Source organism: Elephantulus edwardii, unplaced genomic scaffold, assembly GCF_000299155.1.
Source record: "Elephantulus edwardii isolate Elephantulus edwardi_28Jun2011 unplaced genomic scaffold, EleEdw1.0 scaffold00074, whole genome shotgun sequence".
Lineage (NCBI taxonomy): Eukaryota > Metazoa > Chordata > Mammalia > Macroscelidea > Macroscelididae > Elephantulus > Elephantulus edwardii.
Window position 1 is genome coordinate 169,956 of NW_006399824.1, and position 18,490 is coordinate 188,445.

The following is an 18,490-nucleotide window of genomic DNA, read 5'->3' on the forward strand; positions in this document are numbered from 1 at the left end:
GGCTGCAGTCCTTGACACTCTGCAGCAGGTGCTTCAGGTCCTCTTCAGTTTCAGCAAGCAGGGTTGTGTCATCTGCATAATGCAGATTGTTGATAAATCGTCCAATTCTTGCATTTGTGAACCCCTCCCTCCTGAGTCAAGCAGAAGGTTTTCAATAAAAAGAGCTTGGCTTCACTTGCATTGAATTCTCTTTGTGATTCACTTCCTGATAATTTTCAATAAAGATACAGAGAAGCTTGGCTTGGGGTCTTCAGTCAAGAACTGCTGGCCCCCTGTTTTATGTTCTCTGCTCTATCACATTCCTGGCTGTTTGTCTCTTTATTAATAATTATAAAATTATTCCATTCTTTGGGACCCTTGGTCTGCAACACAGAATCTGACAAACTATTTGATTGTAAAGGGTGGAATGCAGCTCCACCCATTTTAATTACATCACAGATGTAGGAAAATTGAGTACAATGTGTAACCCTTTTATCTCTTTGCCTTGGAGTTAGGCCAAGGCAAGGAGATCTACCAGGAACACCCAGCCTACATATTTTTGCTGGAGATAAAAGGACTTTTCCTCAGAATCAACACAGAGAGTCTCCAACTAGAGTTAGTACCAAGAATTTAAACTTCTATCTTATTAACCTGTTATTGTTGTTGTTATGTGCCATCATGAACTTTATGCACAATAGCTCTGAAGCCTGCCCTGTCCTGAACCAGTCTCACTCACCAGTCACACTGCCCTAGTTACTATATGTATCAAAACATCTCATCCAGGGTCTTCCTCTCCTACTCTGTCTCTCCACCCTTCTGAGCATGATGTTCTTCTCCAAGGATTGGTCCCTCCGGGCCATGTGCCCAAAGTACATGAGACAGAGCTTCAAAATCCTAGCTTCCAAGGAGAAACTTGGTTTCACCCTCCATGATATGTTCTCCAAGGAGTCCATGTTTACATGCAAGACTCTTCTCCAGTACCACTGGGCCAATTGGCAGCACCATGATGGATATAGAAGAGATTGCGTTTGGTAACAGTTACAGCTTGCTCAGCTTCTCAATCAACACTTTTAGCACCAGCAGTCAGAAAATCAAAAGACAAATTGCATTAGCTAAATCTGCTGTTAGGGAACTTTCCTGAGTATTGAGAAGCAACAATGTCAGTCTAGAGATTAAGGTGTGCCTGATCCAGTCCATGGTTTTCACAATTATTTACTAAACTGTAAGAGAATAAATTTGTTTATTAACACCTCTGTTTATTAAAGATACACTTGTGGATCTCTGTTATAGCAGCACTAGAGAACTAAGGCACACAGATACCCCAATACCAACTAGAAAGAATAAGAATGTTTAGTTCTTCTCTCAAATCAAGATCATGACATCTAACCTGAAGGACTATCAAGGAGAAACTAATTCCAGTTTAAAATGAAATACAGACTAAGAACCTCAATTGCTGTTATTGTTGTGTATCGTTGAATCAGAACTGGCCCATAACTGACCATCCAGTGGATTCTCGGAGGCAGTTAATCAAATTAATGGGAAGAGATTGTCCATCCTTCTCCAGCTGGTGGATTTGAACCGTGTGATTTTGGATTGCAGTGCAGCTTCTTACCACTAGGCCACCAGAGCTCCCCTATCTCAACCCTCATCTTCAGGTCCTAACTGCTCTAGAGCCTTCCAACTGAGTCAAGTTATTGACAGCCAACTCATCATTGAAAAACTATTTTATGCAACAATGAATGAATGAAAACCCAAAATCTCTGTAAATGTTCATTAAAATTAATAAAATTTAATAATTAAAAAAAAGAAAAACTATTTTATCATTTATATCCATTTCAGGAGGAATCTCTGGTGATCACAGCCATAGATAAGTGAATCTCAAAGTGGCTACTTGAAAGAGACCCTATCAACTTGTGGCCATTTTAATTTTTCCTACTATTATACATTGCTGTCTTATTAATGAGAAGCTGATTTCATCACTATGATACCCTGAACTTCACCTTAGGGTGGTAAGGATTTGCTGTAGGAAGAGAATAGTGGGGGTAAAGAAGAAGACTGGATGGGAAAGCTCTCCTTGGGGTGAGCAATGCATAGCCAAGAGGAGAGGGCTGGGTGGGCATCAGGTGGAGCCTTCCTCCTTTTGCACTGAGAAAATAAAAACAACCTCAAGTGAGCGAACTCGTGCTTCCCTTTCAAGATCTACCTGGTGTCCTGCCATGGAACTGCACACTGCCTGCTTGCCTTCCTAAAAGCCAGTGGGTGGTCCCCATGGTTATCTAAGGCCACCTCCTCTATCTGTCCCCCAAATATCACCTCCTTTTTGATGCTTGTAATTGTCTCCCCTTTCCAAGGTGCTTCTTAGAAGCAAGAATGGTGAAAATTCATCTCTCATACTTTGAGCATGTTTGTCAGGAGAAACCAGTCCTTGGAAAAAGACACCATACTGGGAAAGATGGACGGTCAGAGAAAGGAAGAGCCTCAACAAGACAGATTGACACAGTGACTGTAACTAAATGAACTTGAGTATATGATGATGAGGATGGCACACAGTAAGGCAGGTTCAGATCTGTTGTTCAGAGGGTCTTTATTAGCTATAGTTGAGTTGTGCAATCTAACAACACCTAGGCTTTCTGTATTGTAAAAATTTATCGTCCAGTTAATTCTATATATATCCTATACTATATCCTACTAAAGATAATACTTCTGGGACTCACCTCCCTCACCACAACCAACTTATTTCTCATGCTCAGAAATGCACCCTTACTTGTCCTGATAGAACTGTATTCCACTTGTAAAAAAGAGCAACAGTCACATGGGGACAGCCATATCTGACCTTTATCAACTTCACAAAGGAAAACTGTTCCCATCAACAGTGTCAATATAAAACAAATTCCCATGAGGTCAGACATGCCTCCCATGCTCCTCTACCTCTTTCTACTCATCTCAACAGCAATCTTACCGCTTTACTGGGTCCAAAATCCAATGTGATAGTTCACAGTCCACATAGAACCATATCCGGGAAGTTAAAAGGTTATAATCCATCGGACATGTTCTCACAGGCACCTTAGCCTTCATCCTGCTAACATTTGAATATTGGCTTTCCTCCCCACCTCCCAGTGGTCTAACAAACTTGTACAAAGATTCTTAGCTTAACTCTGGTTTTCATTGTGGGGAGTAGTAGTCCTAAAATAACTCCATTGCTTGTTGGGTCTCTGGTTCAACCATAGCTGCTGCTTCCATAGGTGTGGCTGGAGCAAGAATTCCTGGGCCTGAAGGACGTTCTTTAGCTGTTGCTTCTTCGCTGGTGGGGAAGGTCTCCTTCTGCAGCTGGATCACTCAATTTAATGGCGAGATTAGCCAATGCCCTTGTGGATAGGCTACAATGCCCTATTTGCAAATTCCCACTCATCTCCATGGCAAAGTCAAGTTCAGTGGCTACTGTTGTAGAATGGGACTGTCCTTGGGGTTGGGGAGAGACTGAGTAAGATGGTTTCAATAATGTATACTGCACTGAAACAGAGGAGGGAGAGAACCGTCTAAAAGAGAGATGTAACTGGGTATTTCTGTCATCACAGGAGACTAGAGCGAGGGCTGCATGGTGGAGGGGACCTGGGGGAGTGTTTGTAAAACAATGAAAGAATCTTTTCTTTTACTTTTCCATAATTTTTGGACTCATGTACTTATAACTTGTTAGTCAAATTTGTGTCTTCTAGGTTGCAACAACCCCATGATACATCTTGAAGGATATGTACATGTACAGCCAAGCACAATCAATAAGAGTGCATCTGAATTCCAAAATCAATCTCCATAATAGTCTATGTGTTTTCTACTGCCAAAGGGGCCCTTTAGAGTAGTGAGAAAAGATCTTCACCCTGAAACCCACAGCGTCCCTTTTCAGCAGGAAGTAGCTAAGAGAATACGCCGTCCCCTTTTCCTTATGACTCAGGGTGAAGTCTCTCTCAGGGAGGAGTGATAGGGAATGGCAAAGGATACACTGACAAAGGAGATTAATCAGAACTGGCTTTGACAAGCACTGTGGCATTTGGACAAGAACAAACTGGGAGGAGGGTAGAGAGAATAGTGCAACAATGAATGAGTGGAAGCCCAAAATCTCTGTAAATGTTTATGAAAATTAATAAAATATAATTATAGAAAAAAAAAAGTTCAGTGGCTAGAAAACTCATTTCTAATAATGAACTCCACACTATTCTATCATGAAATTCTACCTGTGGAGAGTCCTGGTGATGCAGTTGTAATACAGATGAGGGAGCAAACAACAACTAGCTTTACACATTTGGGCTGCAACATACAGGCGGGAAGTTTGAATTCACCAGCCTCTCTAAAAGAGAAAGATAAGGTCTGGTTCAGTAAAAGATTCATAGTTGGAAACCTTTAGGGGCTGTTCTATTCCAGAGTCACCACCAGTTAGAATTAACTTGTAAGAAGTAGGTTTCGTTTTATGCTTCTATAATGTACTCTTCTTTGCTGATCCTGTAATAACTTACCGAGAAAATTCCCATTCAAAGCCACGCACATTGTTTCTTCTGCCAGGACTACCCCTTCTCCACATATTCACGTGTGCATAATCTGCACTCTCTCCATTCATTCTGATTATTCAAATGAAAACTTAAGGGAGAATTCCTCTTATTAATAAGAATTCCTCTTATTAAACTATGTAAAACGGAATCTCCCTATCTTTTTACTTTTTTTCTTCATCGCAGGTATCATCTGATAACTCTTTCGTACACATACACACCTTATCACTATCAACTTAAAAAAATATCGCTCTAGTCCTAGCACATAACTCCGCCTAGCAAATAGTGGGAGTGCAGTGGTCATCTACTGAACAAACTCTGTCTCAAGCCCAGTTTCCATGAACAACGGGCAAGTGTTATCTCTGAGACCTCGGTTGGGCTCCAGGAATGTGGGCGTACACCTTTAATAAAAACCTAGACGTCACTCTCTTAAGAGACACACGGTAGCACTTCCGCCCTCGCTCAAACCTCGCAAAGGAGGAGCGGAAGGTTGTGTCATCAACCTGCGCCGGCCTGCCCCGCGACGCGCCGGCGGCTGGCGCAGCCCTTCGCTCGCCCGGCCTCCCCCTCCCCGGTTCCGCGCTCTGGTTCCGCCATGGAATCCAACAAGGATGAAGCCGAGCGCTGTATCAGCATCGCCCTCAAGGCCATCCAGAGTAACCAGCCCGACCGGGCGCTCCGCTTCCTAGAGAAAGCACAGCGGCTGTACCCGACGCCGCGGGTTCGCGGTAAGTGTAAGGTGCACGAGCGGCAGACAGAGACATTAGAACTGATGGGGGGAATACGAGAACGGACCGACGGCAGCAGTTGAAGGAGGGGGAGGGGAGTGAGGCGCGGCTACGCCTGCGCCCTGGTGTGCGTGGGGGCTGCTGGGAGTTGTAGTCTTTCTCGCCCACGTTTTTCTGGGATGCTGGACACCTGATGACCGGCTGAGCCGTGAGTTCAGGACTCTAGTGTTCGGGGTGTTTGCAAATCCCTCTGGGAGTTGAAGCCCTCAAGTATGCCACGCTCTGGCAATGAACACCAAAAGAACTTCCCAGGATGCGAAAATCCAACTACATTTCCCAAAGGGCCATCTGGTGGAGCAGGGCCAGGTGTTGGCCTGGGAAATATTATACAGTCAGTCTCTGAGTTACGAACGTTCCTCAGACTAGTTCTGTACCTGTTAAGTGTGTTATGTTACAAATTCGAGGTCCATGCAATGGTTGGTCATAACAAGCAGGTGCTACTTTGCACATAAAAACATGTTAAAGATGTTTTCGTCTATCTGAAATTATTTTTGTCATGTTTTTATGGATAGACAGTTTCACTGATTACTAAAACATTTAACAGACATTAGATACAAGCATACTCGATTGTTCTGATTCATGTACAATTTAACTTAAAGTTAAACTTAGGAAGGGACTTTGTTCAGAATCCGGGAACTGACTAAGGGAGAGAAGGGAGGCTTCTGACCATTAAAACCTCCTAAAAAGTCGCTTTTATTGCATCTTCACACACAGAGCCTCTCCAGGCAAAGGCCGGGGATTGACTGCCCAAACTAGAGCCTGCCTTCCCCCTACCCTCCACTATGCCTTGGACGGTCCATCCTGAGACCAGCCCCTCTCTCCTCCCTTGAACCTCTTGCTTGTGATACAGAATCCAATAGCCCTGTTTGGAGATGTGTCAGCTACTCCCGCCCCACTCATGTTCCCAGAAGTCCATCAGAGGCCAGTCCTATGAGAGAACAGTGAAATTGGCTCTTGTCGTTTCACCTCATGCCACCCTACCTAAGTCTGCAACCTAGCGCTGGTGGCGTAGCCTTCTGTAAGGGGTTGTGCTGCTGACCTAAAGACTGTGTGTCTCTCTGGCAGTTCAGAGATGGGGCTGTCTCCTCATGTGCGATTTATCCTATTGGAAATCCAAGGGAGGGACAGCTATGAGTCAGTACCAACTCAGTGGTAACTGAAATCTTTGTAGACTTCAGCAGCACATATACTAAAATTTGAACAATACAGCAAGGCCTTTGCATAAGGATGACACACAAATTCAGAGGCAGTTAATTGCACGGGAGAAGATTGCCAGTCTTTCTCCCACATAGTCAGGTCAAAAGACCGTGGTTCTCATCTTGACTGCTACCAAGTGACCTTCCTGAGTTTAGATTTCCTCATCTGGAGATTAAAGGGTTAGTGCAGATAATATAAATAGCCGTAATGCTCACAAGGCTTTTCTGTTTAGAAATTTCCTTCATGTGCATCTTCTCATTTGAACCGCCCCCACAGAGTGGTTGAGCAAAGATCATGTCCTTGTTCTGTAGATGAAGAAACTTCTCAGCTGGAAGGGAAATGTTCAAAATCAAGTTCTGTGACCCAGTAAAGTCTCTTTAATGAAAGGACGGAATTGGAGAGTAGCTGCTAGTTAGTCTCCTAACTTTCTCGGTGCACCTTAAGAAACTGATGGCAAGGAAGGGGCCATTGTCGGCTGTAAAAGAGGTGGCCTGTAGAAGAGGTGGCCTGCATGGCCTGAACTTTCCTCCTTCTATCCTCTGCAGGTTAATCTTTGGCCTCTTTGCCTCTTTTGGAGATGTGTTAATGTCAACCTGCCAAAAGTCCCCGGAAGTAGGTCACAGCACATGACAGCAATAACAACAAATAGAAGAGAGGAACTTGAGAGGGCAGGCCCTCAACTGAGCTCTGCCTGGTTGGCTGATGCGCAACAAGGCTTAGAACAGGCAGCCAAGGAGATGGAACCACTTGGCTTTCTTAGCCTTGTGGGACCTTCACATCAGCAGACCTCCTGGACCAGTCAGATGGGGGAGAGGAGTCCATTGTTGCATAGTTGTCATATTTGTGTGGTTTTGGAAAAGGTTAATTACTCATCCCTATCTGCAGTCTTCACCTTTTATCTGCAGCCTTGATCTTTACTGATAAGGACCTGAATTTAGGCTGGGACTGGGAAATCTTGGTGAAAATATAGTTGTTGTTGTTGTTATGTGCTGTTGAGTTGTTTGCGACTATGTACAACAGCCCTAAACCCTGCTCTGTCCTGTGCCAATCGCATTGCCTCTGACACACCCATTATTACCCCAGTCACTGTACTCCTCAGTTTCAGAGAGCAAGGTTGTGTCATCTGCATAACGCAGATTGTTGATAGATCTTCCAATCCTAACACCACGAGTCTCCTCATAGAGCCCAGATGAAACACAGATAGACATTCTTCTGGTATTCTCTGCTTTCAGCTAAGATACATCTAACATCAGCAACAATATCCCTAGTACCATGACCCCTTCTAAACCCAGCCTGGACTTCTGGCAGTTCTCTGCTGATGTCCTGTTCCAGTCGTTTTTGGATAATCTTCAGTAGAATCTTGCTTGCATGTGAAATCAATGCTATTGTTCTATAGTTTCCACACTCTGTTGGGTCACCCTTCTTTGGGATGGGAACAAATATAGATCTCTTCCAGTCCGTTGGCCAAGTGGTTGTTCTCCAGATTTCTTGGCACAACTTGGTGAGCACATCCAAGGCAGCATCTGTTAGCTGAAATACGTCAATTGGTATACCATCTATTCCTGGGGCCTTATTTTTTGCTATTTCCTTCAAAGCAGCTTGAACTTCTGCCTTCATCACCATAGGCTCCTGCTCATATGTTGTTTGATTACATTCTTCTGTATCTGACAATTCCTTTCTATGCAATGACTCAGTATATTCCTTCCATCTTCTTTTGATACCTCCTGGATCATTTAACATTCTGCCCAAAGCATCCTTGATTGTAGCAACTGTAGGTTTGAATTTGTTCTTCAGTTCCTTGAGCTTAAGAAATGCTGAACGACTTTGGCCCTTTTGACTTTCCGACTCTAGCTCCTTGCACATTTCATTGTAATATTTTGCTTTGTCATTCCATGCTGCCTTTTGGAATCTTCTGTTCAGCTCTTTAGTGTCTTGAATCCTTCCTTGTGCTTTGGCTTCTCTATATTCCAGTGCAATCTTCAGAGTTTCTTCTGACATCCATTTTGGTCTTTTCTTCCTCTTCTGTCTTTGTAATGACTGTTTGCACTCTTCCTGGACGATACATTTAACATCCTCCCACAAATCATCTGGTCTTCGCTCATTAGTGTTCAAGGCCTCAAACCTTTTCCTGAGATGATTCTAAAATTCAGGTGGGATGAAATTAAAGTCATATTTTGGCTCCTGTGTATTCGGTTTAATTTTCCTCAGCTTCAGCTTGAACTTACATATGAGTAGTTGGTGGTCTGTTCCACAATCAGCTCCTGGCCTAGTTTTCACAGCTGATACTGAGCTTCTCCAGCGGTTTTTCCCACAGATGTAATCGAAAATATAGTAGTGGTTGTCAATACTGGATGCTGTGAATTTGAGATTAATCCAATGCCTAGACTTTCTTTTTTTTAAGGGTTGGTTTTGTTTGCAAAATCTGCTAGTTGAGACAGTAGGAAAGAGATAAGATGTGATCCCTTTCCTCAAGATAGTTATGCTCTCATGAAGGATAAGTTTGAACATAAATTATAAGCCATGTGATGAGTGCCACAAAAGGAGCATAAGAATAATAGACTCTCCTGGGGCGCTCTGGTGGCCTAGTGACAAGGAGCTGCAACTACAATCCCAGAGGTGCACGGTTTGAATCCACCAGATGCTCTGCCGGGAAAGGAGGGACAATCTCCTCCTGTACCAGTCAAATCTAATTTGACGGTACACGCACATAAAAATAATAAATTTTTTTTTTTAATTTACAAAAAAAAGAATAATAGCCTATCCCAGTGATGGAAGGCTTCTGGGAGTAGGACAAGAGGTTACATTTCATCTCTGGGCTTTGGAAGAAAGTAGGAGACTTGGGAAAGGGCATCCTGGAAAGAGGCACAGAGGCAGGGAGTTAAGGTATAGCAAGTTTTGGAAGCAATGGAGGCAGTAGTTTGTAGAAGAGAGTAGAGGCCAAAAACTAGAATAAAGCCAGATTAAAACCTTACCAGGCAACAAGATTTTCTTTAATATTAACAAATTTGTTTCACATTTAGAAAGCTAGAAGTTGAAATTGAGGGCACTGGTTCTAGGGGCCTGACTCATACTCTTACACTTGCCATCTCTGTCTCTGTTTGCCTTCTCTGTGGTAAGGCCCTTGTCTCTTGAGTGTCTGTTCCTTGGTTTCTTCTCATTGATAGATTCTGGTGTGTTGAGTGTGATTCATAGCAGCTCTATAAACAATAGATCTGAACCTTGCTCATCCTGCACCATCCTCACAGTTTGGCATGCCCAAGCCTGTGTGACAGTTCTGGGTTATTCCATTTCATTGAAGGTCTTCTCTTTCACCAACCCTCTACCTTTCCCAGTGTCATATCTTTAATGACTGTTCCTCCTGAAATCATGCCAAAGTAAGTGAGACGAGAGCACGCTGCTTATATTGCCACTGATACAGATTGGTTTCTTTTGACAATTTATGGTGTATTAACTACTCTTCAGCAATACCACAATTCAAGGGTGCATAGGAAGGAATTGAAAAAAAAAAAAAACAGTTTTCAATTTCATGGATCAGGTGCACCTTAGTCTTTAAAGTTACATCCTTGCTCTTTAGGTCTTTGGAGTAGTCCTTGAAAGCAAATTTCTCAAATGCAGCAAATTTTTTGATTTCTTGACTGCTGCTACCAAGGGTATAGATTGTGGATCTGATTAAAATAAAGTCCTTGACAAATTCAGTCTTTTATCCAGCTATCATGGTATTGCTTATGGTTTTCTTCATCTTGAGATGTAATCTATTTTGAAGGTTGTAGTCTTTGATTTTCTGTAGCAAGTGTTGCAATCCTCCTCATTTGCAGCACGCTAGATTGTGTCATCTGCATAATGTAGGTTGTTGATGAGTTTTCCTCTAATCCTGATGCCACATTCTTCTTCATAAAGTCCAGCTTCTCGAGTAATTTATTCAAGTGTATAGATTAAATAGGTATGGAGAAAGGATACAATCCTTACATAAGTCTCTGTTGATTTTAAACTGCAGTATTCCCTTATTCTGTTTGGACAGCAGCTCAATTTGATGATCATCACTTATCTTGTGCTTGCTTGTGTCTGTGCTTAATCTATGTCTGTGTATATATATATACATATGAGGAAGCCAGAATTTCTGTAAGGTGGAGACCTCTCAGAGAAGGAAAACCTCATCTCTCTCTCTTTGCCGCTAAGGTAGAAGCAACTCATCGCTGACCCACCAGCAGGTTTCCAAAGCTGTAAATCACAGGGAAGGAGATTGCCCGTCTTTCTCTCATGATTCAGGTGAAATTGAGCCACCAGGGATGCGCTGCCATGGATCATCAATCAACACAACTGCTGAGGCTCTGCAGAGCACGCCACCAGAGCGCCCTGGGCTCCCATAGGTTTTGCCGTATGTCAGAGGTTACTACACACCCTACACGGGTGACATTTGTTTACACAACACAGAAAACCCTATTTCAAAACTAGCTTCCCTCCACAGGTATGCCATCCACAGGGACGCCATCCACAGGGACACCATTTGCCATCAGGCTAGGATATTTTTATTTTATTCTGTAGTTAATGGGGGAGAACCATTTACTTTTAAGGATTAAGGCCCTCGATGAGAAGGATTGATTCAGTGACTGGAGTAATGGGGGTAAGTGTATCGGAGATGAGATTGGCACAGGATAGGCTGTTGTACATAGGGTCTCTATGAGTTGCAGGTGAATTGATGGCACATAACAATTTTCAGAAGAGACCAGCATGAAGGTAGTGAGAAGAAAAAGAGATTCAAGCCAGGAAAGCCATTGGGCAGCTTGCTTTGAGTGGGTTAGAAGCTCTGAGGGCCTGCTCATAGGTAACGTGGATAAGATGATTGGAGAGGAGATGCTAAGGCATTCATGTGAAAGGGAGATCTTAGGAGAAAGAAGAGTCCGAATTCAAATTTGTATAACTAGAAAGAAGCTAAGGATAAAGAACTAGAGTTGGAAGAGTAGGTGGGGCAGATGGGCAGGGTGAAAGATTGCAGGGCTTGGTCCAGAGGGGCTGTCATTGGATGCAGAAGAACCATCTGGCTTCCAGGTGAAAGTCAGCCAACATGACCTATGGACAGCTAGTAGGAGTTGTGGGCGGCAGAGGGCACTGTGGGAAATGGGGAGAAGATTACTGAGGGCAGAACTGGAAGCCACACCTGCCAGGAGCCCCATGGGCAAAGCAGAGGAGACAGGAAAGAGAGATGGAGCAATGAAAGGAAGAAGCCATCCCAGGAGAGGACCACACCTGTGGTCTCAGTAGGCGTGACAGGGAGTCATGCTCCCGTGTCAAAGGTTACAGAGCCATGGGGGCAAAGGGCCAAGGCAAGACTGGCCCTTTTTTGACTGGTTGGTGGGCTTGGGGGTTATTGCTGCACTTCATCGCGCGCGCGTGCATGTGTGTATGTGTGTGTGTGTGTGTGTGTGTGTGTGTGTGTGTGTGTGGGGTTAATAATGTCATTGTTGAACTAACTGGCTCTGATGCATGATCACCTCTGAGTAACAAAGAAGCATTGCCAATCTGGAGCCATTTTCCTGGTCACTGGAAAGCTTGAGCCCATTGTTTTTGCTGTTGTATAGTATGTTCCAAACTAGGGGGTCCATCTTCCAGCACTGGGGTTTTAAGTTGCTGTCAAGTTGATTAAGACTCATGGCTGCCCTTCAGGACGGAGTATAACTGCCCTGTCGGTTGCCATATCTTTCTCCCACATAGCAGCTAAGCAGTAAGTGGGTTGGAACTGGTGACCTTTTCTTTCACAGCTTAGTTATTCACCACTGCACCACCAAGGATCTTTTTAAGACATTACTCACTTGTGATCTATAGATTTTCACGGGCTAATTGTTGGAAGTGGTTCACCAGATCTTTCTTCCTAGTTGGTTTAATCTGGAAGTTCCACTGAAGCCCATCTACTTGGGTGACCCCACTGGTGTTTGGTGACACATCCTCCAGCATCAAAGCAATTCTTGGGCCACCACAGTATGACAGACTGACACAGTCTGGAAGCTTCGAGGGCCTTTCTGACATGTTTGGTGGGAATGGGGACAACAGTGGCTTAAACAAAAAGTCATCAGGAGTGCTAAGAAGAATGAGCATTTGAAGAGGCAGCCAGTGAAGAGATATGAAGAAATTAGGGAAAGGATGGAAGATTGGTGATGGAAAGTGGAGGCAAAGAGAGACTAAGGGTAGGGGGACAATCAGGGCAGCCGGGAAGGATCCAGGGGCTCACAGGTTGGTCTTCTCAGTGAAGGCTGTGTGTGACGTGCCATTCAGTCCACTACAACTCACGGTGACCCCATGAACCACAGAGCTGACCCTTTCCTTATCCCACTCCACCCTGGCATCTCTGATACACCCTAGCGCACTGTTACAGTCACTGTGTCAGTCCATCTTGTTGAGTCTTCATCTCTTCCTTAGGCCCTCCAGTTTTCCAGCATGATTTGTTTTTCCAAGGACTGACTCCTCACAACATCCCCACACTACATCCCTGACAGCTAAGTAAGTGAGGCAGAGTTTTACCATGCTTATAGCTGAGGGCCACTCTGGTTGCACTTCCTCCCTCCAAGACACACTTGTCTGTTCTTTTTGCAGTCCATGTCTATTCAGTCCTCTTTTCCAACACTGAAACTCAAAAGCCTCCATTCTTCTGTCATCCTTCTACATTGTCCAACACTGTGGTTTGGTTCTGGTCTTTAAACTGATATCATTACTCTTTAAAACTTTGTCAAATCCTTGAAAGCCAATTTTCCCAAAACAACACATATTTTGATGCTTAACTGTTGGATGTTGATTTTGAGTCCAAGTGAAATTAAATCCTTGGCAACTTCAGTCACTTCTCCATCTGTCATGATGCTATCTATTGGTCCAGTGGTGAGGACATTTGTTTTCTTGATGTTGAGATGTAATTTATATTGAAGGCTCTTGCAGACCGAGGGTAAAGTATATTAATAAGTATTAATAATGAAACAGAACACCAAGAATGCATAAGTAAAAAGAGATAAAGCAGAGTTCTAGAACAACTGAAGCCCTGTGTCTCTATTGAAAATTGCCAGGGAGCAAGTCACAAAGAGAATTCTATGCAAATGAAGCTAAGCTCTTTCTATTGAAAACCTTATGCTTGACTCAGGAGGGAGGGGTTAGCAAATACAGTACAAGAATTGTGTAAAAGCTTAAGATTTGCTTTAGTGCCTATTCCTATAAACATTTAAGGTTTGCCTTAGTGCTTCAGTGTAAATTCTAGCTTATATCCCTGCCTCCCTCATATCCTGAAAAGGCATTTGGTTTATTATAAATATTTAGTATGAAATTTGACTTCTTCCCACGGAAGACTGCAGTCCTTGATCATCTGTAGCAAGCGTTTTGAGCCCTCCTCACTTTCAGCAAGCAATGATGTGTCATCTGCATAACACAAATTCTTGATGAGTCTTCCTCCGATCCTGATGCTACATTCTTCCTCACAGTAGTCCAGCATCTCAAATTATTTGCTCAGCTTGCAGATTGAATAGGTCTGGAGAAAGGGTACAACTCTGACGCACACCTTCCCTCACTTTAAACCATGCAATGTTCAGGGGACCTGAAATTCTGCTTCACGAAGAGGGGCAGGAAGCACTGAGGGCTGGACAGCTGCTCTGCAGTCACCAAGCTTCAAGCTGGGTAGGTACAGACATGGAGCAAGGGGGGGACGGGGGTGGTCAGTCCCTGCCTTGCCGGTCATTTCTATCCAGTGCCTTGCAACCTGGGGGCATTGGCTTTGCCTGAAGCTGAGCAGTGGTGTTGGAAAGGACCAGGTTTTCCAGGGAGCATAAGGAGAATTTCTGTAGGCTTTGGTTTTCCCAATGTCTGAAGAGAGTTGGCCTAAATTATTGTTGAGGGTCCTTGCCTCTTAGGCTTCCTGAGATTTTCTGAAATGGCCATCTCTGGGGACAGGCACCATGAGGAAGGCCCAGGTGTAGGAGTGGTTGCCAGGGACTGTGGGATTTCTCTATCCGGGGTCTCAGAGTAGAAGGTGGTTTAGTGCTGGTGAGGTCCAGGATTGTCCATTCCCATCAGCCAGACAGTATGCATCCATGGTGCATGCCTTATTCCATTTGCCTTATTCTCCTGAATCTTATTTCCTGTTCAGTACTAGCCTGAGAGGCCAGTGATCGTGGTTTTGCCAAGGAACTAGATAAATCAAACACCGGGGAGCTCCGGTGGCCTAGTGGCAAGGAACTGCAACTACAATCCCAGAGGCGCACGGTTCGAATTCACCAGATGCTCTGCTGGGGAAGGAGGGGCAACCTATTGCCATAGAGGCCATTCTAATTCATAGCACACGTCCACTGAGTTTCCAAGGCTGTGCCTTGTTACGGGAGGAAACTGTCAGTCGTTCTTTCTAGAAACAGTCAGTGCATTCGAACCACTGACCTACGGGTTAGCAAGCAGCACATCATAGTGCTGCAGCACCAGAGCTCCTGGGATAATCTGACAAAGAACTGCCTGTCTGGAGAAAGGACTCTCAGGCTTTCCCCTTACCCCCTTCCCTCTCCTCACTCCTGAGCATGGCAGAACCACAGAGCCAATCTGCAAACTTAACAGCTTGCCTGAGAGCAAAAGGAGCAGACACAGTGTGGTGTTAGTTTAAAAGTTGTTTTTTCTAGGGAGCTCTGATGGCCTACTGGCAGGAAGCTGCACTGCAATTCCCGAGGTTGTGGTTTGAATCCACCAGATGCTCTGCTGGAGAAGGAGGGACAATCTCCTCCTATACCAGTCAGATCTGATTTGATGGTACACACAAAAAAATAATAAAATTAAATTTTAAAAAATTGGTTTTTCTAGCCATTATATTAGCCTCTACTATACTCCAGCTACCTTACCTGCACACTCATGGTCTTGCAAATCATGAACAGTTGTAGAACTAATGTAAGAGAGAGAGTGGTTTCCACAGTGTAGAGTGAGACCCTGGCGACAACAGTGGTGGAGAGACTGTGGCATTGCTATGGAGAGATGGGCAAGGTGTAGCCTGAGACTTGCATTTGTGCTGGCCAGAGTTAAAAGGTTTTGCTTGCCGGATGATTGACTTATAACTGCTCTTAGGCAAACCTTGCTGGATGATTTGTACTACTGAACTGAACTGGGACTTTTACTAATTGAGGGATTATGCTTTGCTGTTAATCTGGTTTAGAACTGCTGGTATAAACCTGGACTTACATTGAGTGCTATTCTTTGCCTCCCCCATTTTCCAATTTATTTCCCTAATAAATCCCACTCTTGGTACCACAACTGTGTACAATGCATGTTGGACCCAAATAATTGGTATAAAAAGCAGCTCTCTGTTGGTATGGATATTATTGATGGAGACAGTTCCCCTTTATGAAGTGAGTAGAAGTCAGATTCAGCCACTGCACCTCCACTTCCCATCAGCTCCTTTAACACACACAGGTAGCACTTAAGGAGTGTTTCCCATTTCCTGGGCATAGGGTTCTTTACACGTGTCTATTTACTATCCCAGCCAGTATTAAAAGCCAGTTGCCCGCTGGTGAAATGCAGCTTTCAGCAACCCAGTGTGTGAGGGCAGCTGTGCTCTAGAGCATCACTAGTGGGCAATTTTTAGAATTCGATCATGACGTCTCTCTTACAAAGCAACTCTAGGGGACCCTAACCTCTAGCTCAACATCTGGACATGCTCACCATTTGTACCACTCAGAGACGCCCTGTTGCTGCTGCTGCTGTTGCTGCTGCTATGTGTAGTTGAATCTGAACTGATTCATTGCTGATCCTTCAGGCAGTTTTCAGAGGTACTTTTTCAAGGACTCCTTAGTACTAAACCCCCCCAATAATCCATTCCATAAGAAAGATGCAATTACTCCAAGAGAAGCCAAGTAGCTTGCCCAGGTTGCTTGCTAGCAAATGCATGGCCAGGTTTGAACCCTGACATCCATCTAACCAAGTCTGTTTGAGGAGCGGCATCCCCTGGAAGCTTTGCCTGTAGATGTGTTTTAGCCACTGCTACAGCTGCAGACTCTTCCAGCTTCGGTCTCTTCCATGGATTTCCCTTCTTTTTAAAAACCTGCCTGCTTTACTGCGAGGTGCCCTCTGGAGACAGGACCCTCTGCTGCCTCGGCCAGCCCCCCTCCACCCACTGAGGTCTCAGACTCTACAGCCACCTGCCAGATGGCCCATCTCCTTACTGCTTCGTCACCTTTTGTTCAGAGCCAGATGTCAAAACAAGCCTTGTGTCCTGAGCGGGGTCTTGGGCAGCAGAGCTAGTGGGCAGTGTGGTGGGGGTGGCAGTTGACTGTGTGGGATGTCTTGGGCACCAGCAATTAAAGGGCAGAGTCCCAGAGTGCTTGTTACAGCTGTGAACCAGGCCCTTTGGCCTTGCATACAGTGACAGCAATAACAAATCACCGCCATGCTTCTGCACATTCTCTTGTGCATTCTTCTCAGTACTGTACTTAGGTAAAGCAGGCTGCTCATTTTACAGCAGAGGAAAGTCTCAGAAATGTTGACCATCAGGTACGAAATAACATCAACGTTGTTGTTTTTGCTATTGTTAGGTGTCATCAAGTCGAGCACAACCCATAACAACCCTTTGAACAAAAGATCTGAACTCTGTCCTGTCCTGTGCCATCCACACAGGAGCCCACTGCAGCAGTCACCATGTCAGTCCACCTGGTTGAGGGTCTTCCTCTCCCTCGCAGACCCTCCACCCTTCCTAGAAACATTCCCCTCTCCAAGGAATAGCCACTCCTAGCAACATGCCCAAACTATGTGAGGCCAAGTCTCATCTACTCCCTCTGCACTCTCTCCAAGACATATCTGTTTGTTTTCTTGCCTCTTCTCTAACACCTCAGCTCAAAGGCACCAGTTCTTTTTCTGTCATCACTTTCCAGTTCTCAGATGCATAGCAGGTTATTAAAAAGACTATGACCTGAGTCAGACGCAGCTTAGTCTTCAAACTGACATCATTACTCCTCAGTAATTTGGAGAGTTCCTTAACTGCAGACTTTGCCAGTGCAGTATGTCTCATTTTTTTCCTGACTGCTGGTACCAATGGTGTTAATTGTGGATTCAAGCAAGATGAAGCTGTTGACAAATTCAGTCTCCTCTCTGTCCATCATGATGTTGTCTATTGGTCCAGGAGTAAGAATCTTTGCTTTCTTGACATTGAGATGCAATCCATACTGAAGGCTACATTCCTTGATCTTCTCCAACAAGTGCTTCAAGTCTTCCTTACTTTGAGCAAGCAAGGTGTGTCATCTCCATAACACAGATTATTGATGAGTCTCTCTTCAATCCTGATGCCACACTCTTCTTCATAGAGTCCAGCTTCTCAGATAATTTGCTCAACATAGAGATTAAATATGTATGGAGAAAGAATACAACCCTGACTCACTCCCTTCTCAATTTTAAACCATGAAGTGTTGCAGTGTTCCCTTGCTCTGTTCTCACAACAGCTTCCTGGTCTAGGTATTGAAAAAGAACTCTGAGGAAATAAGCATGTTCCTTTCTCTGAAGGATCTTCTATTCCAGTTAGAACTTTTAGCATCTGCATACATAAGCAATTACTTGCTATGCATCAGAAAGCTGGACAAAACACTAAGGATGACAGAAGAATTAATCCCTTTGAGTTGTGCACAAAGTGCTTGTTGCAGTTTTAAATGGTCAAAGTCTTTTTCTCTTTCTTCCAAATGTTCATCTCTTCAATCAAAAGTCCAAGGATGGTCTATAAGCCTCCCCCAGATTTAACTTAATTCATGTGCATATGGCTTGGGGCGTGTGCCTTTGTCTCAGGACAAAAGCTGTTTAACTTTTCATTTTAGTAACTGCAAAAGTAACCTTTTTGGGCCCTTTAGAGTAGTGAGAGAAGATCTTCAACCTGAAACCTACAGCGTCCCTTTTCAGCAGAAAGTAGATAAGAGAATACGCCATCCCCTTTTCCTTATGAATCAGGGTGAAGTCTCTCTCAGGGAGGAGTGATAGGGAATGGCAAAGGACACACTGACAAAGGAGATT

At 44.2% G+C, this 18,490-nt stretch overlaps 1 protein-coding gene and 1 pseudogene across 1 annotated transcript in view; one reads left to right on the plus strand and one right to left on the minus strand.

The window, feature by feature from the left end:
- Positions 1 to 4,515, minus strand: part of LOC102856471 — a 9,978-nt pseudogene extending 5,463 nt beyond the window's left edge.
- A 522-nt stretch (positions 4,516 to 5,037) lies between these two features.
- The window catches only part of DNAJB12 (DnaJ (Hsp40) homolog, subfamily B, member 12), a 24,737-nt gene continuing 11,284 nt past the window's right edge, over positions 5,038 to 18,490 (plus strand). Inside the window, exon 1 of the mRNA XM_006889036.1 lies at positions 5,038 to 5,242. Within this exon, the coding sequence (XP_006889098.1) occupies positions 5,110 to 5,242 (133 nt within the window). The 5' untranslated portion in view covers positions 5,038 to 5,109. The remainder of the gene's footprint in view (positions 5,243 to 18,490) is intronic.